The sequence below is a fragment of the Protopterus annectens genome, chromosome 3.part1 (genome assembly GCF_019279795.1).
Source record: "Protopterus annectens isolate FY-2018-M chromosome 3.part1, PAN1.0, whole genome shotgun sequence".
Taxonomy (NCBI): domain Eukaryota; kingdom Metazoa; phylum Chordata; order Ceratodontiformes; family Protopteridae; genus Protopterus; species Protopterus annectens.
Window position 1 is genome coordinate 1,150,329,353 of NC_056732.1, and position 24,135 is coordinate 1,150,353,487.

The 24,135-nt window shown below is 38.0% G+C and overlaps 1 protein-coding gene across 1 annotated transcript in view; it reads left to right on the forward strand.

The window, feature by feature from the left end:
- The window catches only part of COL22A1 (collagen type XXII alpha 1 chain), a 2,341,282-nt gene that overhangs the window by 1,554,889 nt on the left and 762,258 nt on the right, over positions 1–24,135 (forward strand). The window contains exon 29 of the mRNA XM_044067281.1: positions 6,220–6,273. Coding sequence (XP_043923216.1) covers positions 6,220–6,273 — 54 coding nt within the window. The remainder of the gene's footprint in view (positions 1–6,219; positions 6,274–24,135) is intronic.

The following is a 24,135-nucleotide window of genomic DNA, read 5'->3' on the forward strand; positions in this document are numbered from 1 at the left end:
AGGTTAGTGGCATCGCACGAAGCATCGGAGACCATCCATATGCAACTAACAGTGGGCAAAACTGCTTTTCAGTTTGTAGCATGGTACAGACCACCCTCTCAAAATCAGGAATCCCACTCGGCTTTCCTGAAAACACTGGAGAATATGAAGATCTCTCCAAACACCATTATATTGGGTGACTTCAACTACCTAAACATAGACTGGGAGCATTACTCAAGCCCCAACACCCTAGCCCAAATGTTCCTGGAATTTATAAACTCAAATGCTATGAAATAACTAGTCACCACTCCCACAAGAGGTGAAAACATACTTGACCTGATCATTACCAACATGGGGACTCTATGCTCCATACCAGAGGTATATCCCTCATTGGTGAGATCAGACCATAAATTAATCTCACTGGATATCCACATCCCGACCCCACCCCCAGCCTAGAAAACCACAGTGAAAAACTTCTCAAAAGCGAACTTCACACTTCTCAAAACCGAGTTGGAATCCTTCAAGTCCCCCGGGCCAGTGGAAACTACGGCCCAAACTGCAGAATCCTATATAAACACATTCCATGGACACCTCCAGGAATGCATGGATCATGCTATCCCAAACAAAACCAAGACCCAATTTTCCAAAGGCAGGCATCCAGTCTGGTGGACCCCAGCCATAAATAAGCTGTACAACAGAAGGAGGAAGCTACTACATGATAGAGCAAAATCCCTAAAAGGGAAGGCATCTCTGATCAGTACTAGCAAAAAACTACGATCCCTCATAAAATCCTCCAAGGCCAGCTTTGAGAGACAAATTGCACAGGACACTAAAGATAATCACAAGGCTTTTTTTTAGTTATGTTAGGAACCTGGGATGCAACTCCTAGATATGCTCAGAGTTGATCCAAAATGACAAAAAATACACTGAACCCACAGACATTGCCAACATCCTGGCAGACAGGTTTAGTGCAAACTTCTCCCCCCCTATCCCCCAAAAGAGCAAATATCTATCCCAGCAGAGTGCTGCCTCCATAACATCTCAGATGCTCAGGTGAAAGCTGCCCTCTCCAAAAAAACACTGCATCAATGGGACCAGATGGTGTCCCGGGTTGTGTCCTGCATGAACTCCAAGCAGAACTAAACCCTCACGTAAAACTGTTGTACAATCTTAGCCTTACTTTAGGATATGTACCCAAAGAATGGCGTACAGCAACAGTGGTCCCACTCCACAAAGGTGGTACCTCTACGGACCCTGGAAACTATCGCCCCATAAGCCTGACTAGCCAAGTCTGTAAGGCTATGGAAAGGATCATCATGGAACTCATAAACAAAGACATTGGGGACCTACAGACCCTAGATCCTACCCAATTCGGCTTTGTCAAGGGCAGATCCTGCCTCTTGAACCTGGTCGACTTCTTTGAAACAGTCACCAAGGCCATAGATGAAGGGAAGGTAGTCCACACAGCCTACCTGGACCTTGCAAAAGCATTTGACACAATACCCCACTCAGGCATCATAGATAAGCTATCCAGCTTAAATATAAACCCCTATGTCACAAGATGGGTTGCAAACTGGCTCAAAGACAGAACCCACAGAGTCAGAATTGCTGGAGCCATGTCAGACTGGAAACCAGTTACAAGTAGTGTCCCACAAGGCTCAGTCCTGGGACCTCTCTTGTTCAGTATATATTTTTCCGAGGTACAGGCTAACACAGGAGGACTGTGGCTGACCAAGTATGCAGATGACTGCAAACAGGACGCCATAATTGACTCTCCAGCTGACACGAGCATTCTTCAAAAAGGTCTCACAGAGACGGATAACTGGTGCCAGTGCCATGGCCTAAAGTTAAATGCCAAAAAGTGTATAGTCATACCCTTTGGCAAAAACAAAGTGCCCACAAATTACCACATAGGTGGTAACTCATTAAGTACAGAGAAAGTAATTAGGGACCTAGGAACCCAAGTTGATAGTAATCTCTCCTTTGACAACCACATTGGTAAAGTGGTTAGGAAGACCTTCTATATAGCCCACCTTATCATGAAAGGATTCACATCTAGATCAAGGGAGGTCGTCGTGCCCCTTTATTCATCCCTCATCAGGCCCATAATAGAATACAGTGCCCCATTTGGGATGTACCTTACCCGACACCTGCAGCAACTAGAAAGACCCCAAAAGTACCTCACAAAGAGGATCAAGGGACTCAAACAGATGCCATATGCTGCTCGGTTAAAGAAACTCCAGCTCTACTCAGTTGCACACCGCCTACTTAGAGGCGATCTATGCCTGACATATAAAGCTATGTCCAGCCCAGAATTAATGGACATGCTCCACCTCAAAAAATCCAAATCCCTTAGAGCCACACGCTCGAGGGACTTGAACCTCAGCACAGAAATAAATAGGACATGCTGGAGGGACAGATTCATAACCCAGAGGCTCCCTTTGCTCTGGAATAGAATCCCAACCCATGTCAGGCAGAGCCCCTCACTGACTCTCGTATGAGTGGATGGGGGATCGTAGGTTTACCCCAGGGATTACTTCTGTGTCACTACCAGCCAGAGGCACAGTAAACTAACCTTAAAAAGGGCACAGTAAACTCAAAATCAAAGGTGGCGAAAGCCAATCACACTCTGGCTAGGCTTATAAATGCCCCAGGGCAGATAGCCTAGTATGAACCTATGAACCTATGTAAGCCTGTTTTTTGCAAGGCTCTGTGGGATAAAACTTCCTGCACACTTTGAAAATACCTTTATCCAAAAGGTGTCACAAAGTATTTCCAAGTAAATCCTTTTTCCTATTTTCTTTTAAGCACTGCATTTATCGTTTTCTTTTCTTTTTTTTTTTCTGATTGGGAAATAATACTTCTGTCTTTAAAATCTTAGTCTTACATCATCCATAGAAAGCTCCTATGTAACAGATTAAATTAAGCAGGATTTTATACCTTAACAAAGCTCCTGTGTAACAGATTATATTAGGTGGGATTTTATACCATAAGAAAACTCCTATGTAACAGATTAAACTAGGTAGGATTTTACACTTTAAGAAAGCTTATATGTAACAGATTACATTAGGTAGGATTTTACACCTTAAAAAAGCTCCTGTGTAACAGATTACATTAGGTAGGATTTCACACTTTAAGAAATCTTATATGGAACAGATTAAATTAGGTAGGATTTTACACCTTAAGAAAGTGTATATGTAACAGATTACATTAGGTAGGATTTTACACCTTAAAAAAGCTCCTGTGTAACAGATTACATTAGGTAGGATTTTACACTTTAAGAAAGCTAATATGGAACAGATTAAATTAGGTAGGATTTTACACCTTAAGAAAGTGTATATGTAACAGATTACATTAGGTAGGATTTTACACCTTAAAAAAGCTCCTGTGTAACAGATTACATTAGGTAGGATTTTACACCTTAAGAAAGCTTATATGGAACAGATTAAATTAGGTAGGATTTTACACCTTAAGAAAGTGTATATGTAACAGATTACATTAGGTAGGATTTTACACCTTAAAAAAGCTTATAAGTAACAGATTAAATTAGGCAGGATTTTACACCTTAAGAACGCTTATATATAACTGATTAAATTAGGCAAGATTTTACACCTTAAGAAAGTTTATATGTAACATATTACATTAGGTAGGATTTTACACCTTAAAAAATCTTATATGTAACAGATTAAATTTGATAGTATTTTGCACCTTAAAAAAAGTTTATATGTAACAGATTAAATTAGGCAGGATTTTACACCTTAAGAAAGCATATATGTAACAGATTAAATTAGGTAGGATTATACTCCTTAAGAAAGTTTATATGTAACAGATTAAATTAGGTAGGATTTTACACCTTAAGAAAGCATATATGTAACAGATTAAATTAGGTAGGATTATACTCCTTAAGAAAGTTTATATGTAACAGATTAAATTAGGTAAGATTTTTCACCTTAAGAAATCTTATATGTAACAGATTAAATTAGGTAGGATTTTACACCTTAAGAAATCTTATATGTAACAGATTCAATTAGGCAGGATTTTACACCTTTAAAAAGCTCCTGTGTAAGGGATTAAATTAGGCAGGATTTTACACCTTAAGAAATCTTATATGTAACAGACTAAATTAGGTAGGATTTTACACCTTAAGAAAGTTTATATGTAACAGATTAAATTAGGCAGGATTTTACACCTTAAGAAAGAATATATGTAACAGATTAAATTAGGTAGGATTATACTCCTTAAGAAAGTTTATATGTAACAGATTAAATTAGGTAGGATTATACTCCTTAAGAAAGTTTATATGTAACAGATTAAATTAGGTAGGATTATACTCCTTAAGAAATCTTATATGTAACAGACTAAATTAGGTAGGATTTTACACCTTAAGAAAGCTTGTATGTAACAGATTAAATTAGACAGGATTTTACACCTTAAGAAAGCATATATGTAACAGATTAAATTAGGTAGTATTTTACACCTTAAGAAAGCTTATATGTAACAGATTAAATTAGGTAGGATTATACTCCTTAAGAAAGTTTATATGTAACAGATTCAATTAGGCAGGATTTTACACATTAAAAAAGCACCTGTGTAACATTAAATTAGGCAGGATTTTACACCTTAATTTTGAAACCCGCCTTAGAACACTGGATAACTTAAATTTGTTAAGAAGGAATCAAGGGGTGGGCTTGCATTTGTTATTTCAGGGATAAGGTAAGGGCACTCACTTGGTCAAACTTCCCCGATGTTGGGCATATACTGTCTGCTTAGACTGAGAAAGACAGAAATTTTAGCACATCAGAGATGAATATACATCATGATGACAATTTTGGGTTGCCAGACTAACGCTCTTGAAGCAGCTAATGCTAAAATGTAAATATTCACTAGCAGGATGTTAAACAACCAGATTTCTGATATGATGACGAGCACCTTGCCACAACTGTAGATTGTACCCATCAATAAAACCTCAAACACACGCAGTCCCCCCACACACACACATGCTCTCTCACAGAAACATACATATACACTTGCACTCATAATATATCTGCATCACTGTCATTGTTTGTGATACTCAGTAATTCTCAATTGTCAATCCTCATATTTGCAATACAATCTGATGTTACTATAATTACAACAAAAAAGTGGTAACATTCATCCACTATATACTCCTATGCAACACATATTTCATGTTACATAATAACAGTTGAGGTGAGGGGTGCTTGACTTGTTCCTAGGGTCAGTGACTAGTCTGCAAGTGTTTGGTATCTAAAATGTAGAAAACTATTTGTTCAATGAGCCATATATGCAGCTTTATTGTAATAATAAATTAATAAAAATGTCTTCATTATTACTAAAATCTCTTCCATATTATTCCATTGTGACTAACACCTAACAGCTACACTTGTCTTCTGCAATGAATGTGGGGATATTTGTTTGTTAATGTCAAAATCCTGAGACTTTGAGTATGATTTCAATATGATAGTATTTTTGACAGGTAAATCCACTAGGAACATACAAATTTCATATATTCCTGCTGTCTGTAATGCATAATTCCTTTATTCCTGGTTTCCAGCATATACTTCCATTTCTGGCCAATATGGCCCTAAGGAGCAGAACACACACATTCCTACAATACAGTTCTATAGATATATTTACTAATGGCCATAGCAATGCCACCTCTTTGTATTTTGGCTCCTTATTTTCAAAATATCTCTTGTCCTCACCAAGGATCTGTATGTTTCTATATGACAGGTTAGTTTCACATATTATTATTATAAATGTATCTGTGTTAGACTTCAGTTTAATTGCCACCACAGTTTATAAGGTAAGATAAGGATATACGACAGCTGTACTTAAAATCCACATTGTGCTTTCATGAAGTGCCTAAGATGTGTTTCTATAAAACACTCATGGCACAATATGAAAGTTGCTGTAAGAGAAAACTATCTTTTAAGTTAAACAGCTTAACTTTTCCATGGGAATGTGTTTCAGTATGGCCCTGGCTTTATTAAGGATTATAAGAATTGTAGTTTGGAGAGCTAATCCCAGGCTGTGTAATTCTAGTTGGTGCCCTCCATTTGTCGTAGTGATGGTATGTACTGTGTAATTCACTCATGTTTTTTTAAGATATCCATATATTATATTGTATTATATTATATTATATTATATTATATTATATTATATTATATTATATTTTAGGACTATCTACATATGCTAAATATTTTATTTGATTTTATAAAGGGTGACAAAGGAACAACTGGAGGAGCTGGACCGAAAGGAGAAAAGGGAGATCTGGTAAGAAAAATGCTATTTTTAAAGCTTATGCTGCTTTCTGTTTTATTGTACCTGTTTTCATTTATTTACAACAGAATAAAACACACAAAGCATATCTACAGATATTTACTTCAGATAAGAGGGTTTATTTTATTTTTCTGTTACAAAAAGCTACAGAAAATAAACATTCTAGCCACCACTGAAGACACCGAAGGACTTGCCTATCTTCATTTTTAACCTGTCATGAGATATTTGAAAAGATCCTGTAGAGCCAGCTACTGAAGCATGTAAATAGCTATACACTCCTGCTGACAAACAACGTGGTGCCTGCAAATGGACTGTTGTGATCAGTGTACTATCCCAGTAAACAAACTAAATAAATACATAAAATCTTCTAAAATACTTCTACATTGCTACTCTTTGCCATTGATTCTATTTGTGGTAATGTCAGTGAGGGGCTTATAACAGCTCAAGTGTTTGTTGACATGGCAGAAGCACTCAAAACTGCTGACCACAATTCACTGCTTTTCAAACTGGCTCAATTCACCTTTGGCCATAATACTATTAAGTGGTTTGAAGATTATGTAAAAATAGAACATTGCCAGTCTACTGTAATAACCATTTATCCACCTATGGCAGCCTTAACATGGGAGTCTCCCAAGGCTACATTTTAGGACTATTAATGGTCTTGTTATACATTAACAATCTCACAGAAGCACTTCTTAAGCATCAGCCTTTACTCACATGACATCCTTTTACTTCAAACAAATTCATGCCCATTCATCCTTCAAACTCACTTCAACAATCTTTTACCAGCCTATACCAATAGATCACCTCTAATAAACTTCTAATTAACCTTAGCAAAACTAATATTAGCCTTCCCCCCAACAAAGTCTATCATCTATCAGCTTTTACTACATATGACAATAAAAATATCATCAATCCTTTAGTCTCTGAATATAAGTACTGAAGCCTGACACTTGATCCCTGACTTGCTTTCTCCATGCACCCTCACAGTATCATTAACAAGGTCCTTTTCTAACTGAAGTTTCACTACAGAATTTTCCATCTTCTATCCTAAGTCAATAGAATATTCCTGGCCAAAACAATTGATTCCTCCCCCTACTAAAATATGATTTGCCCATTCTGACATTTCATTACATCTATAATACTTACTTATAGATTATAAACAGAAAATAAGAATTGTAGATTTATCTTGCTTTTTGACTCCAATTCACACCACTGCTACCTTCTACAAAAACTAAAGTGGTTCCCACTTACTGAAATGTCAACCAATTTAACAACCACTCTGTTATTTTAAATATACGCCCCCTTTTAAAAAGATTACAACCCTTCAGGGGAAAGAAATGCTCACTTTGAAACTCCAAAGGTGGCAGCATCTCTCTAACTAGGCCTCCCTTTAAAACCACTGCCTGTGGGCACATTTTGTCCAGAATAGGACCTGAATTGTGAGACAAGCTTTCTCCAGATAAAAGGTATAAAGAAACTTTTTGGACTTTAAAAAACCTCTATCAGAACAATGGTATGTAGACAATGGTTAATTATCATATGTACAATGCTACTACACTATTCCTCCTTGCTTATTAAATGGATTTACATTAAAGTCATACTGTTAATATAAATTATATTTGGTTCTTATTTTTAATTAAATTGTTTCATTATGCACCACCTTATGTTATTATCCACCATGTCACAATATACCAGTGTTGGAAAATATTTTATCCTGGGCATCCCAAACAATAAACCTTGAAACAATAATCTTAGGAGATATAAATATAGATTGGCAAACCATAGCTTCTGACTCCCAAACAAATAGTATGCATCTATATGCTTTTTCTCAGCTTATCAATGCTCCAACAAGATATAGCAAAGATCTTACCTGCCAATCCACCTTAGACTGGATTCTAGTATCCCACCCTGCCAATTACCCCTCTTCAGGTACACTGTCTAACTCTCTGAGTGATCATCTACCAGCTTATTCCCCTAGAACAAACTCCCAACAACTAAGTGTACACACTATAAAATCAGTTAGGAACTTAACTAATTTTTGTCAGCATAAATTCAACAATCTCCTACAGGAAGTAGACTGGACACCCCTTAAACAACTACCCCTTAATGATGCTGTACTATACTTTAATAACACCTTCCTTCATGTACTTAATACAGTAGCTCCCATTCGTATGAAAAGAATCAGAAAGAACTCAGCACCATGGCTCTATAAGGAATGTCAACACCTGATGAAGCAGAGGGACCTAGACTGGTCAACCTGGAAACAAAACAAAAATAAACAAAATCATGTTAATTTCAAAACACTACATAACAAATTGACAAAACTAATCAACAAAGATAAGAAGTCATATTATACCCAGCTTCAACTCCAGCATAAAATCAACCCCAGTAAATATTGGCACTCCATATCTTCTCTACTTAACCCTGGAAGAAATGGAGCACACACCCTATCACCAGATACCCCTCCATCACAAATAGCTGAAAACATTAACAAGCACTTCATAAAATCAATTTTAGACCTACTAAATAACATCCCTAATGCTGGACCTCCCCCACCCTTCAACCTATTCAGACACCAACCCTAGGCCATCAACTACTTCTAACCCTGTCATTACTAACCCCCCCCCACTCAACAAAATGTCATAAAAACCCATTCTCATTTCAGTCCATACCCACTGACACCATTAAGAAACTGGTACAAAAACTAAAACCCTGCTCTACCTCAAACTGGCTGCTAACTCAGTCACCTACCCAATCTGTCTCCTTATAAATAGGTATTTATCCGAATCAGAAGTACCTACCATATGGAAACACTCTCGCATCACCCCCATCCACAAATGAGGCAACTCTTTTAATCCATCCAATTTCCATCCTATATCCATCTTGTCACCCATATACAAAATTCTCGAAAGAGGTATCCATCAGCAGGTAATGCAGTATCAATTGCAAAAACAATCTTTTAACTAAAACCCAACATGTTTCCAACCTTGCCACAGCACAGCTACAGCCCTATTATATTTTACAGACACCGTGAACAAGGCCAGAGATGCAGGATGTTGTACAGCCTCAGTATTTCTTGACCTCTCTAAGGCCTTTGAGACAGTGTATCACACCTTACTTTTGAACACACTGTCTAACTTAGGCTTCTCACATAACACAGTAAAATGGATTCTGAGAAGTGAAATGGTCCAATGAACTCTCACCCTTCCTCCACAACCCTACTGGAGTCCCCCAAGGCTCCATCCTCGAACCGCTACTGTTTTCATTTTCACAAACAACCTTCACGCTGCCTTTCACAGTGGCACCCTCATTCAATATGCTGATGATTCCACCATAATCTGCACTGCTCAATCACTGCCAGAACGACTTTCAAAAACTCAACAGGCCTTTACTGCAGTCGAATCCTTGCTAAGAAATGCACAACTGTTTCTTAATCCAAAGAAGACAAAACTAGTACTCTTTCATCCCAAAAAACCCTCCCCTGTAACTGAGCATTTCAATATCCTTGCATCTGACAACACTGTCATAGAAATAGTGCAGGAAACCAAACTTCTAGGTGTTATCATTGACAATAAACTTTCATTTGACTCCTATCTACAGCAAGATATAAAGAAAACTCATCAAAAACTTGGAATCTTATATAGAAACAAACATTTTTTTACTGCAGCAACCAAAACTACCCTTGCATAAATGTTTTTACTTCCCCCCTTTCTTTATGGTGCCCCTATCTTAACCTACTTACAAAATTCGACCCTAAGCAAATTTGACCAGTGCTACAACAAAGTTGCAAAGTTTGCCACAAACTCTAAATATCACACATACACCTCTGTAAACCACTCCTAGAATTAAACTGGCTTGAACTCCCCAACCAACTTGCCTTTATTCAGCTATCCACCTTGCACAACCTTATTTTCAAGCCTACTGCCTGCCCTGCACTAGCCAATCTAGTCACACCTTACACATAAAACCAATCTCTAGTGTCAGAAGACAAAAATCTCTTAGCTATCTCAAATCCCACAAGAAAACCCAGTCACTCTCTGCATTCATACTCTGTCTCTATACTTTGGAATTCACTACTTCTAGCTATCAGGTCTATGCCTGGCCTTACCCATTCAAAGCCTCTTGAAAAAATCATCTGAAAAATACATGGCTCTGATTCTGCATACAGCCTGCCTAATGCTCAGGTCTTCCTCTTCTTCCTCAGTAGCCTCATCGTCCTCTTCTGTCACATTTCAATCCCTCACAGACTGCAAGATCCTAAGGCTCTTCTAACTCCTTCTCTGTTTCTATACCATATCCTTAAGCTACTGCTCAGGCTTTATTGCTTCTATTCTTCTTAACTCTCTCTCACTATCTATCTGCATCACTAACTTTCTGGCTGCTATTTTCCTAACTGAAACTAACATTCTATTTTGCATGTACTATTACAGCCAATGTCACACATTGCACTACCTACGTACTATTTTTTGGACACTGTCTACATCATGTATGGTGAGAGTGACTATTATTGTCTATAATGGTTTAACTGTATAGAATTGTCAAGATGTGTAGTAATATATTGCAAAATCTTGTAGCAGTTTGTTCTTTCAACTTATTTTTTGCATAGTATTTCTATTGTAATTTTTATTGCATTAGATGGTTCTATATTAGAACATCGAAGTTTCAAAACTTTGAATGTTCTAATATCAACCCCTATTTAGCGAATGCTGAAAATAACGAAGCTACAGAAAGCCAAATGTTTTCCCGGAGAAAGAATTTGGTTGTCCGTTTCTGTCGTTTTGCTATTTTCAACACTGTGGTGGAAAGTTATGGGTCAGGTTCAGGTAAGTGTGCAATTGGGCAGTGGTTAGGTGAGTTAGGGTTACGGCGCCGGTCAGGTTAGTGTGCGATTGTGTGGACATGAGGGTTAGGGTGGGGTAGGTGAGTTTGGGTTAGGGCGCAGGTGAGGTAAGTGTTCCATAGTGACGTACCTTAGGGTTAGGGTTTGGGTTAAGGTAAGTGGATAGTTAGTGGTGTATTTACAGTTTAGTGTAGGGTTAGATGTAAGATTTTAGATGTATGTGTGTGGATTGCTGTTTGTTTGGTGTGCTTGTGTTTTGTGTATGTGTTTTGGAACAGCAAATTTTTCCCTAGGAAAAAATTTGCTGTTTTGCATGTTCGATGTTGTAAGCGTTCGCTTAATAGGGGTCGATATTAGAACATTCAAAGTTTTGAAAATTCGATGTTCTAATATAGACCCTATTAGATTACACTATATCTGTATTGTACTGTATGTGGAACTTTTCTCCCCGGACCTCTGCTGAAAACAGGTTTTGTAGACCCAGTCAGACCACCCTGGTAAACAAATGTCAAATAAATAATAAATAAAAATAAATAAATTATGTATTATTTATATTATCGTTTACTATAGTATGCAATACTTTACATCTCTGCACTCTTTTTTTGTATTTCTTGATTTTTTATTATTTGTAATTTTTTTATATCCCTTTTCACTGTTAATTTTTATGTGCCTGGATGATGGCTAAAAGGAGCCCTAGACCATCCACCTACTCTATAATCAAACTATAAATAAATACATATGGTCATACAAATCATGTAATAGAATTTTAACCCTCAACCCCAATGCCAGACTTAAGTTTGAATAATATTGCTAGTAAGTTTGAATAATATTGCTAGGTAAACCTCAAACTATCACTAGCTTTCTGTGATTATATCTTGATTATCAAAGTGTGAACACAAGAAATAAGCTACACTCTTGTCTACGTCCATTTTTCTAACAGTTTAAAATCTAATTAGAGGTCTTTCTCATTCAGTGATTCATAGGTTCATAGGTTCATAGGTAGGTACTAGGCTATTGGCCCTAGGGCCTATATAAGCCTAGCCAAAGGTACCCTGGCTTTCGCCACCCAAGAAAATTATTTTCCTGTGCCACTGTCGATCAGAGCCACAGAAGTGATCCCCAGGGTGAATTTCCTATCTCCCATCCAATCATCAAGATTTTTCTTGAAGAGTGCTAATGAGGAGCTTTGTTTGATATAGATAGGTAGTTTGTTCCAGAGTATGGGAAGTCTTTGGGACAGGAATCTATCCCTCCAGCATGTTCTGTTTATTGTGGTGACAAGGTTTAGGTCCATAGACCATGTAGCTCATAGGGATTGGGATTTCTTTAAGTGGATCATGTCTAAATGCTCTGGGTTTGACATAGCTTAGTGTGTTAGGCAGAGATGTCCTCTGAGTAGGCGATATGCAACAGAGTAATGCTGCAGTTTTTTGAGACGGTCTGCATAGGGCATCTGTTTGAGGCTGGTAATCCTCTTTGTGAGGTATTTCTGTGGCCTTTCCAGTTTTTGTAGATGTCTTGTGAGGTACATACCAAAAGGGGCATTGCACTCTATAATGGGTCTAATGAGTGATGAGTAGAGGGGAACAATGACCTCTTTTTTCCTGGATGAGAAACCTTTTGTGATGAGGTGTGCCACATAGAAGGATTTCCTGACTAGTGTGGCGATGTGATTATCAAAAGAGAGACTACTGTCCACCTGTTCCCCATGGTCTCTTATCACACTTTCAGTGTTAAGTAGACTACTGCCTATGTGGTAGTTTATGGGTACTGAGTTTTTACCAAAAAGGATGACAATGCACTTTTTGGCATTGAGCTTGAGGCCATGGCTTTGACACCAGGCATCTGTCTCAGCGAGGCTCTTTTGTAGGATGTCCACATCTTTTGGAGTTTTGATTATGGCTCCTAGTTTGCAGTCATCTGTGAACATCATTAGCCAAAGACCTTCTGCGTTGGCCTGTACTTCAGAGAAGTAGATACCAAACAGGAGAGGACCTAGGACTGAACCCTGTGGTACTCCACTTGTCACTGGTCTGAAGTTGTATTAAGAGTCTGCTATTTTCACAGTGTGGGTTCTGTCAGTGAGCCAGTTGGCAACCCATCTTGTGACTTAGGGATTTATACCTAGTTTAGTGACTTTATCTATAATTCCAGAGTGGGGGATGATGTCCAAATCCTTGGCGTGATCTAGATAGGCTGTGTGAACCACCTTACCCTCATCTACGGCTTTGGTGACTGCTTCAAAGAAGTCTATCAGGTTTAGGAAACATGATCTGCCTTTTACAAACCCAAACTGGGTGGGGTCCTGAGTTTGGAGATTACCAATGTCATTGTTTATATGTTCCATGATGATACATTCCATAGCCTTGCAGACCAGGCTCAGTAGGCTAATGGGGCGGTAGCTTCCAGGGTCTGTGGTGCCCCCCTTTGAGGAGTGGGATAACTGTCACTGTGCGCCATTCAGTGGGCACATAGCCTGAAGTGAGGCTATGATTGAACATGGTACTTAGGTGGGGTGCCAGTTCATTCTTTAATTCATGTAGAACACAGCCTGGGATGTTGTCAGGTCCCATGGATGCTGTGTTCTTGGCATTGGATAGTGTGTTTCTTACCTGTGCAGCCATGATTACAGGAACTTTGCATTCTTCTGGTATAGAGATGGGCCCTTTAGGGGATGACAGGGGGGTAAAGTTAGCACTGAACCTATCTGCCATGATGTTGGCAATATCAGTTGGTTCTGTATATTTAGTGCCATTGTGCTATAACTCAGAGTAGATCTGAGTGTTGCCATTGAGATTCTTGACATAGCTGTAGAATGCTTTGTGGTTGTCTTTAGAGTCAGTGGCAATTTTGTTTTCATAACTAGCTTTGAAGGATTTTATGATGGATCTCAGCTTCTTACTGAGGCTGACCAGGGAGTTTCTCCAATCATGGGATTTTACTCTTTTTTGCAACAGTTTCTTTCTTCTGTTGTAGAGTTTGTTTATGGCAGGGGACCACCAGATTGGCTTCCTTTTTTTTTGGAGGATAGCATCTTGTTTCTGTTAGGGATTGCATGATCCATGCACTCATGTAAGTGCTTATAAAGTGCATTTTTGTAGGATTCAGCAGTCGTACCTCTATTGTCCATCAGCATGGGTGTCGTGAAGTTTGCCACTTCTGTCTTAAGAAGCGTGAAGTTGGCTTTAGAGAATTTTTTTACTGTGGTTTCCCTATTTGGGGGTAGGGGGGGTGTGGATGTCTAGGGTGATTAGCTTGTGGTCGGATCTGATCAACAAGGAATTGACCTCTGGTGTGGAGCACCGGTTGCCCATGTTGGTAATAACCAGGTCTAGGATATTGCTTCCCCTGGTGGGGGTGTGGATAAATTGATGCATGGCATTGGAATTTATGAATTCCAGAAAACATTGAGCACAAGGGTTGCTACATGAGTAGTTTTCCCAGTTAATGGTAGGGTAGTTGAAATTGCCCATTATTAGGGTGTTAGGTTGTACCCTAATATTTTCCAGTGTATTAAGAAATGCAGAGTGGGAATCCTGGGGCATGGTGGGGGGTCTGTAGCAAGCTACAATTTGGATTGCGGTCTTGCCCAGAGTTAGTTGCACTTGGATAATCTCGGGTGCATTATGCTGAGCAACTAGCCTGGAGGTGTGTATATCCTTAATGAATATGGACACACCTCCGCCTTTAGTGTTTTAGTCCAGGTTAGGAGGCCGAAAGGTGTGGTATAAATTATAGCCTGGTAATGCAGGGGTACTCTCTGGAGCCTTGAACCAGGTCTCTGTCACTGCACAGATGTCAATGTTCTCCATTTTAGGAGTGCATCGAGTGAGTGCATTTTGAGGTTTAGACTTCTAGCATTGAGTAGCAATACCCTCAGATTTTTCTTGCCTGTACCTGTTAGGGTGGTGAATTTGTCATTTGAACCTTGCCTAAAATAGGCACTATAGGGGTGGCTAGAGCCTTAGCCAGTATCTGGAATCCCAGGAACGACAGGTGTCGGCCATCTCTGGCAAAACATCATGGTTTGTCGATCATGTTATCCCAGGCAGACAGATACCGGATCCTTTTAGAATGACACCAGAAACTTAGCCAATTGTTGAAGTCAATCATTTTGTTCTTGTACTGTGGTATCATTCTGGGTGATGGCAGGATGCTACTCAGGGATAGGGTCATACCTGCCTGGGCTACAAGATCAGACAGCTCCTCCATGTCCCTTTTCATGTAGTCCAAGGAGGTATGTCTCAGGTCATTCACACCAACATGGACAATGACAGAGTTGTATTTGTACTTGTTGTGGAGTGACCTGAGTGCATGCATTATGTGGCGGATCCTAGCACCCGACAGGCAGCTGATAGTAACTTTCTCCTTGTTTAGTCTGGTGAGTGGAACATCAGTGTGCCTGACTATAGAGTTACTTATGACTAGAGTGTTGGGTACGTTGTTATGCCTTATGGGCTGTGGTTCAGTGGCACACTGAGTTTGTGGGCTATGTGTTATTTGGGTCGTGTTGGGGGGGGGTGGAGGTTGCTTGTGTTTCTGCTTTGGAGGTCCCTGTTGCTTGGGCAGGTTTTTACTGAGAGCCTCCACAAATGTAGGTGTGTGTTTTGTGTTTCTATGTGTGTGTTTTGGTGGTGTAGGTTTTGAGGGACTATGTGCTGAGTGTGTTGTGGTGCAAGTGTTTACCTTGTCCTCTTGACTGTCTAGTCCAGTCTTGGGTGAAGAGAGCTTTGCTTCCAGTTTGGCTATATATAAGTGCATCTCTCACAGGTTGTAGTGTTGGGTGGTAGGAGGAGAGGGTTGTCTGTGTAGATGAGGCAATTACTGCATTGCCCCAAGATGCCCAGATTCATCAGGTAGACAGGAGAAAACACCGGGAGCTGACCCTTAGACATGCCTGGATAGGTGAGGAAAGTTGAGTGCTGTAGTAATTTGTAGCTTATTTAGTGCTTACAATGAATTCTGAACAAGTGCTGAGTTGAAAGAAAATGACTTGAGTGCTGAAACAAAAAACTGGCTAGTTCTAAGAAACAAAATTAAGCTAGAAGGCTTCCCTCCAACACAGAAAGGCTTGGGGGCCTAGAAGCCTACAAATAGTCCTGGACACAGCAAATCTATATCCAGACTAGACTACCCACAGGAAAGGCAGGAAGCAAGCTTAGAAATAATTTTTTTTAACTTTTTTTTTTAGTGGAAAGAGAGAAAGGAGTAGCAGAAACTAAGCTGATTGGCCTTCTCAAATGTTCTCCCTGTATTGGGTAGAATGAGGTAATGATACTAGACTGGGAGGAGGGTCCCAGATCAAATTTACAGTAGGGGCAGGCAACTGCAAAGCCACCAACTATAAGAACAGCATACCAATAGGGAGGAAGGGTGGGAAACAAACTGCAGAAATGTTTCTCACAGCAGAAAAGCAGCAGTGAGCCTTAAATGAAAGTTTTAAACAGCTAAAGGAGCCTCTAGAGAAAGCATTTAACTGCAACAAGTTATCAGAAACAAACAACCCAACAGATGCTTAAAAAATGGACAATTTCCAGTTAATACCTCACACACAGTGAAACTAGCTAGAAAAATATATAGTACACAAAGTGCGTATAGATAACTTGAAAAAATAAGCAAAAAATAGGATACTTAATGTTATATATTATAGCGCTGAGTTTTCTCAGTGTTCTTGCTTCGATTAGCTCAGTGTGAAAAGGCAGAAACACTCACAACTTAAGTTCTAAGGTAACAGAAAGTTGAAACCTGAGACAACTTTTAAGAAACAAAAAGCTCAAAAGAACCAATGAGGTGCTTTTAGTCTAAGCTGTAGTCCAGGCGACCTCAGTCAGCCAATGACCTTAAACAATTCTCTCTCACTGAAATGCCTGATGGCTTTGGCTAAACCAAGATGTCCCTGAATATGTGCTCAGACACACAGCCTCCACAAACACTAGGCCCAAATACAAGCCTGAATATGGATAATACTACAAATATCCACACTACTTAAACAATATGTATTTGTTGTGGTTTCAAGTTTTCAGACAGCAGAAACGATGTATTTAGCTTTTTGGACCATGTTGCTAAAATGTGATTTACTACAAAGGACATCCAAGTAATATATTGTAGCTTGATTATGACATATTGGAAAACAGAGGTGCCATATTCAACAGAGAATGTCACTGTTGTATTTACTGCAAAGAAATACTATCAGCATGTTGAAAAAATAATTTTAGTATGTGACTTCCGGGTCACAATCATGGTATGGAAATGAATTCAAGTGGCTTTTCCTAGGAAACTGAATGGCTCATTAAGAACAATTTATTACTTACATGGTTAAACATTGAAAATGATATCAACAGATGGAGAAATATTAATATGTCCCTACTATCAAAAGCTAGTGTGGTCAAAATGAATGTCTTACCTAGAATTCTCTTGCAGCTAATTGTTACTTTCTTAATCATCCTGCAAACATTCTTTAGAAATATAGAAAAAGCAATATCTAAATTCTTGTAGCATAATTAATCTGTTAGAATTAAATATGACAAACTTTCCTTAACAAAGGATTACGGTGGCCTGGGGTTGCCAGACTTTAAATTTTACTATAAAATAATCACATCTTGTAGGCTGATCCAAATAGTTAATTACAGCCCTAACCTGAGTTGCTGGATACCCCAGTGGATTAAAATCTGGTATAATCAACTTAAATCCCTCGACATAAATCCCAAATCTTTCCCTTTTCTAAATTTAAATCAAAAGGACTCTTACATTAGGAACCTACACCCACTGATCAAACATATGATATTAACTATCCAAAATGTATTCAAATCTATACAACTTTCCAATGTCCTTGCTCTCACACAACCGCTCCATCTAAATCCTAACCTATTAATTAACAACCAACCAATGAACTTAGCGAACTTCCCTCTAATAAAGGATTTCACAGTGTAGGAAATATACAAATGGCAGGAAACTAATATAACAGAACTAAGGCAGAAACTTGAACTCCCAAAGAAATATGCTACCATTCTTAGACTGATCCTTTATCTAATTAATACTGTTACCTTTTATTAAAATTGACCATCAGGATATTAACTCAGTTATTCTAATATTTAAAAACCTAGCAACTAAAAATAAAACAATTTCTAGGACATATAAATTAATAACAAGCATAAAATCTCAGAATTTCTTCTTATTCTCAACCTACTGGCAGGGGAAAAGCCAAATGATTTCAGACAAAAATAAAAAAATAGCCATTGAAAATAAGATTAAGCTTATTCCCTTCAAGCATTTGTTATACACACAAATCATGATTAACAACAATGCTTACTATATGCCATCAATTCTTAACAAGTTCAATCCCAAATATTCAGCAAACTGCCAACACTGCCCAAATCAAATAGCAGATACTTTATGTGTTTTGGGGCTGTATGAGAGTCCACAACCTATGGTGTTCCCTAAGAGTAAGATTAGAAAAGATGGGATATGAAAAATCCACCTTTTTATGGGAAACAACTATTTTACATATTACTACAACCAAACTTCATAAAATCTTAAAACATATTCTTATCACTATATATGCCCTTATTAAATTGTACATCACTAAAAACTGGACTGATAAATCCTTAATCTTATGGGAAGATTTTTGTAATCTAGTTATTAAGTATATTTCTTCCCATAAATTAGAATACGCTGCTATAAAACAAAAGCAATACTACCATAAATACTGGGGATACTTGCTGGACTTAATTCTTAAGAATTAAAATCTGATGTCATTCCAGCCTACTCTGATAGTCTCTGACACTAACTTGTTACAATAAAATTAGACTATTCCTTTCATTATCTCAACATATAAGTATTTATACAATATATCTGGATCTAACAAAGAGTTTACATACTTCATCCACACATCTCAATATGATATGCTCCTTCTTTTATCTCCCTTCTATTAGTTACAAGAATTTAAGTTTACAGTTGTGACTTCTATTGTATATAATGTACATAGTTCTAGGTTTAATGTGTAATTTTCTTTTTGTAAATGCTTTCTTTTTGTGATTGTTAACTTGATCTAATTATTGTTGGATATGCTGGTTTTAACTGTATTGCTCTCTTTCCTACTGATATTCTGTATTACTAAAATCTAAATAATTTTGAGAAAAAAAAAAGAAAGTGAATGGCATCTGAATAAATTATTCTCTGGTAATAGATAGAAGACATTAATTTATATATAGGGATCATCTGATTATTGACTACAGGATTAAGTACAGAAGACTAGTTAAACTATATCATAGATATACATCAATAAACCAGAAAGAAATTACAATTATGGCTCTAACTAGTGAAGCCAGGTATAACATAATGCCTCCTAGTCACTTTACTGGACATTTTGAAAACATCCAAATCAAGGGACATACTAAATACATGCAAGGGCATTCCTACAATAGTAAGACTATTTAGAGATGGCAATTTTACAAATGTGTATACAGAGTTAAATTAATCATGGGAAGACCACAGTACCATAATTCATTATGGGTAGATAAACAAATGTATGCATTTAGAAATACTGATTCATATGACATGTATGTCTTTAGATGGCTGTGTTACAGTAGTACAGATATGGAATATACATTTGGCAGTGAGAACGGCTTAAAAGATTAATTGGAATATTTCTCAATAGTATGGCAAAAGGAACTGCATATAAACTGTTCTAAAATATAGAACAAAACAATACAAGGGATATCAGTTTTATAGAATGGCATCTAATAATGAAACCAACACTGGATTAAAAAATAATACTGTCAGGATTCCTGCATAAAACAGTTAGGTAACGTTGTAGAGAAATAGGTACAAACTATGTAAGGAACAAAAAGGAAGAAAAATTTAAAGCTCATATTCACAGCTTCTCAAGAGGTAGGATTACTTCTATAAGTTTAATATAACAGGTGGAATTTAATAAATTTGCTTTTTGAAGATTGGGGAATCTCTGTGAACTCTGGCCTCAGGTATCTTAAGCATGGTCATCCTTGTGTCTTAGCTATATTATTACATGGTTTGCAGTGTACACAAAAAGAAAAATCTGGTCACTTATATGTAAGATTGTGGGGTTATGTATTCGTACTTTACCCTACAGTAACTTTGGCAGCACTGGTGAGCATTCTAGTGCTTTGGCAGGGAATACCCAGAATACTGGTGTCTGGCTGGCAATACTTTATAGCTCTATGTCAGGAACAGTTCCTGGTACTCAGTAGAACTGCCTGTGAAATTTAAAGCAGCACAACCCCTTTACACAGATACATTTGCAAATGGTCTGTACAACATGAGCTTACCTGGTGCTCTGTAACCTACCCCCAGTACTGCATTAGTGGTCTGCTGTATGTGCAGCACATTTTGCCTTTTTCAGCACATTTTAATGTGTAATGCCCTTCTGTAATGTGTGCAATATCTATAACTCTCACCATAAATGAAAGTTAAAGCTAATGGAAGAGAACACGAACCAAGAGAACAGTTAACAGGTCCCAAATTAAGACTAAACAGGAACCAAGTGAATAGTAAGCCTGGATATCAGACACAATAATTAAAGGAAAGAGTGTGGATGGGGCTTTTTTGTAGTTATTTAATAACCAGATGAACTGATCTGCAAGCCATTTGCGCTATGACTCACACCAAATCCTTCTGCAGAGATTAAAAAAAGGCATATCACATTTGATTGAATATTTGAAGGCATCTTTTCATCTGTAGATCATTAACATAGCATTAAGTCTAAGCTACTCTTTGCTAGAAAAGGAATGGTTGGATATCATTCATAGTAAAAATGTTCTTCTAAAGCAAAGTCCCCTATGAGAAGTCTCTGCACAGCCCACTCACAGCAAACTCAGTTATGTAAAAATGTTGAATATCATACCTGCAAATCCTGTAACAAGTGCTCTGGAACTCCCATATGGGGGCTTAACCCTAAATGCACCCTTAATTAAATAAATAATTAAATTCCACCATCACACAGCTACTGACAGAAGTGAAAAACCCTGCCTGCATGCTAAAACTGAACACATATTCTGCAGTCTTGCAGTGCAAGAAATGTAAACCAGTCCTAGATTATTGTATTTGGTGGTTTGGGAATGAACAGATTACATCTGATGGAAGAGTTTCATTGAATGATAAACATATTTTTAGCAGAATATAAACAATATAGTCAGTAACACACATAAATTCCATCAGTAACGTGAGGAATAAACTCTTTATAATAAAAGAATAAATAACTTAGCTATAATGTAATTAAGGTGTTAGGATTTTTTGAGTTAAAATAATGTGGTAGTGAAGCATTCATTCAGCTGTCACTAATCAAGCAAGTTTATAGTGCTTAAAGGTGGTTACTAGAAGTCTTATAAAATTTTATGGAATCAGTTTGTTATGCAATGCATGGTGTGTGCAGGTATGCAGTCCTAGGTACAATTTACATGTGTGGTGTATCAGTCATGAATTTTTGAAGTGATGAGCAATAAATGATAAAAGAAACATGATTCTGTAAATGCCAATGAGTGTGGTTTGTTATTGCTTCAAATTAGAGACACTTCTAGTTGTAATATTTTGGCCATATTCTGTACAGCCAACAAGATTATTTTTTCTTATAGCTCACAAAGATCAGATGACAGATAGGATGTCTGCAGTTATTTTTACATGATTTTTAGACATTAAATTTTATTTGATTGCCAAATTATAGGCTGGGTCAGACCATAATCTGAGATATGTGAACACATCCAGTTGTTGTAATTGTCCCACTAAATCTGATTGGGTGGTTAAAATCCCTTGTAATTCTTTAAATATTGGCTATCCACATTTTCCATATGGAACATAAATGTGACAGTATGTTCCTATAATATTATACTCAGTACTACTGATATTAGTAATTTTTTGACATTTTCCATTATAGGTTCATAGGTTCATAGAATTTTACTAGGCTAACATCCCTAGAGCCCTTTCAAGCCTAGACATATTTATCCTGAGTTGCCCTAATTGTTGGTGGTTAGGTGAGAGAAGTTCACAGAGGTAAAGACCTATGGTAGTTAATAATGACTTCCTCTGTCCAGTAAGGACATAGGCACCACCCCAGGAGTGAATTTTCAGTCACCCATCCATTGATATAGATTGCATTTGAAGAGAGTCATTGAGGGGCTGTGTTTCACTTAAAAACAGAAGGTTTCTTCAAGTGTAGTGACAGTCTCTGAGAGATATATCTATCCTTCCAGCATGACCTGTTCATGTCAGAGGCTAGGTTAAGATGCCTGGAGTGAGTGACCCTCATGCAGTTTGATTTAAGAATGTGCAACATTTCCATTAGGGCTGGGTCAGAGACTGCCCTGTAACAAGGACAGGTCACCCCTTAGCAAGCTATAGGAGACAGAATATAGTGACAGAGCTTTTGTTCTTTCCGCATAAGACTTGTTTTGTGTACCCTGTAATTAGTTGGTGAGAAACCTCTGTGGTCTTTCCAGTTGTTGCAGGTATCTGGTGAGGTACATTCAAAAGGGAGCATTGTACTCAACTACTGGTCTGATGAGGACCGAGTATAATGGAGTTATAACATCCTTAGATGTAGACATGATGGCTTTACTTATAAGATATGCCACATAGAAGGCTTTTCTTACTACTGTGGATATGCAATGGTCAAAGTTCACATTGCTATAAACCTGATTACCCAGATCATGTACCACTGGGCCTACTATTGGTGGGGTGCTATCTATAATATAATTAGTAGGAATGTCAGCTTTCCCAAAGGGAATAATAATGCATTATCTTGCATTTATCTTTAATCTGTGGCTTTGGCACTGATCATTTGTCTGCGTTAACCAGGGGCAGCTCATGCTATAGGACTGCAGCCCTCCCACCTCTGTAGAAAAACAAAAAAGTAACATTTAAAATAAACATAAACATATAAAAAAATAGCAAACTTAAAATTACAAGTCCCAGACACTCCATGCATGCACTGGACTCGCAAACACAACTCCAGACTTTTTTGAAAGCAGTCTGGATAGGGGGAAAGACAGAGATGCCCCACAGATGCCCAGAAGTCTGTGTGGTGATGGCCACACAGAACAGAGGAATGTCAGACTGCATCATTTGCAGTGAACCAATCAGGCTCTTGCAGGCGGGACTTTATTGTGTGTGCGCAGTACGTTTGGTTTGTGGAGCTAATGGGAGCTTTTGCATGGAGACAGACTGTACTTCGTTGGAGAGTGCACGGTACTGATTGGACTTATTTTTGAATGGAGACTGTAGGTTTGGGTTTATGGAGCTTTCAGCATGGCAGTGATGGGACATACTGGATTCACATAACTTGTGTTGACTGGGATTCATGGTGTGTGTGTGTGTGTGTGTGTGTGTGTGTGTGTGTGTGTGTGTGTGTGTGTGTGTGTGTGTATGTATGTAATGTCCCACTTGCTACATGGTAGTGGGTAGAGAATAAGGCTTGAGCCCTGTACCTTGGGCCCAAGTGGCAAGAGCCTGAATTCCCTACCCATCACCATTTGTAAATAAAATGCAGATTTTTTGCCTTATATTTGTTCTGTTCCTCATTAAATCTGTGGTTTCTATATTTTTGTTTCTTAACACAGCCAGTAGTGCAGTGGTAGCATTGTTGCATGACAGCTACATGTTGGTTTGATTCTTGGCTGGGGTGCCTTCTATGTGGAATCTGCATGTCCTCCGTGGGTTTGCTCTGGTCTCCTTCCATCTTACAAAGACATGTGTCTGGAGTGTTTTTTCCTGTGCCTCTGCCAAAAATTGGCTTTTGTTCCAAGTCAGACTTTCCTGGTTAACAAATGTTAAATAAATAAAAATGACAAGCACTGGAATTTCAGACTTCATATTCTTCAAAAAGTACATGGTAACACAAAACTTATTATTATAGCAAGTTTCTAAGTTTATAAGATGGATATTTGAAATTTGTCCCTATTTTTGGGACTGTATTCCCCCATTATTGGCTTTGTCCAGGTTTTTTGTGCCAAGGTTGAGAGCTATGGTGATAACTGAACTCACTG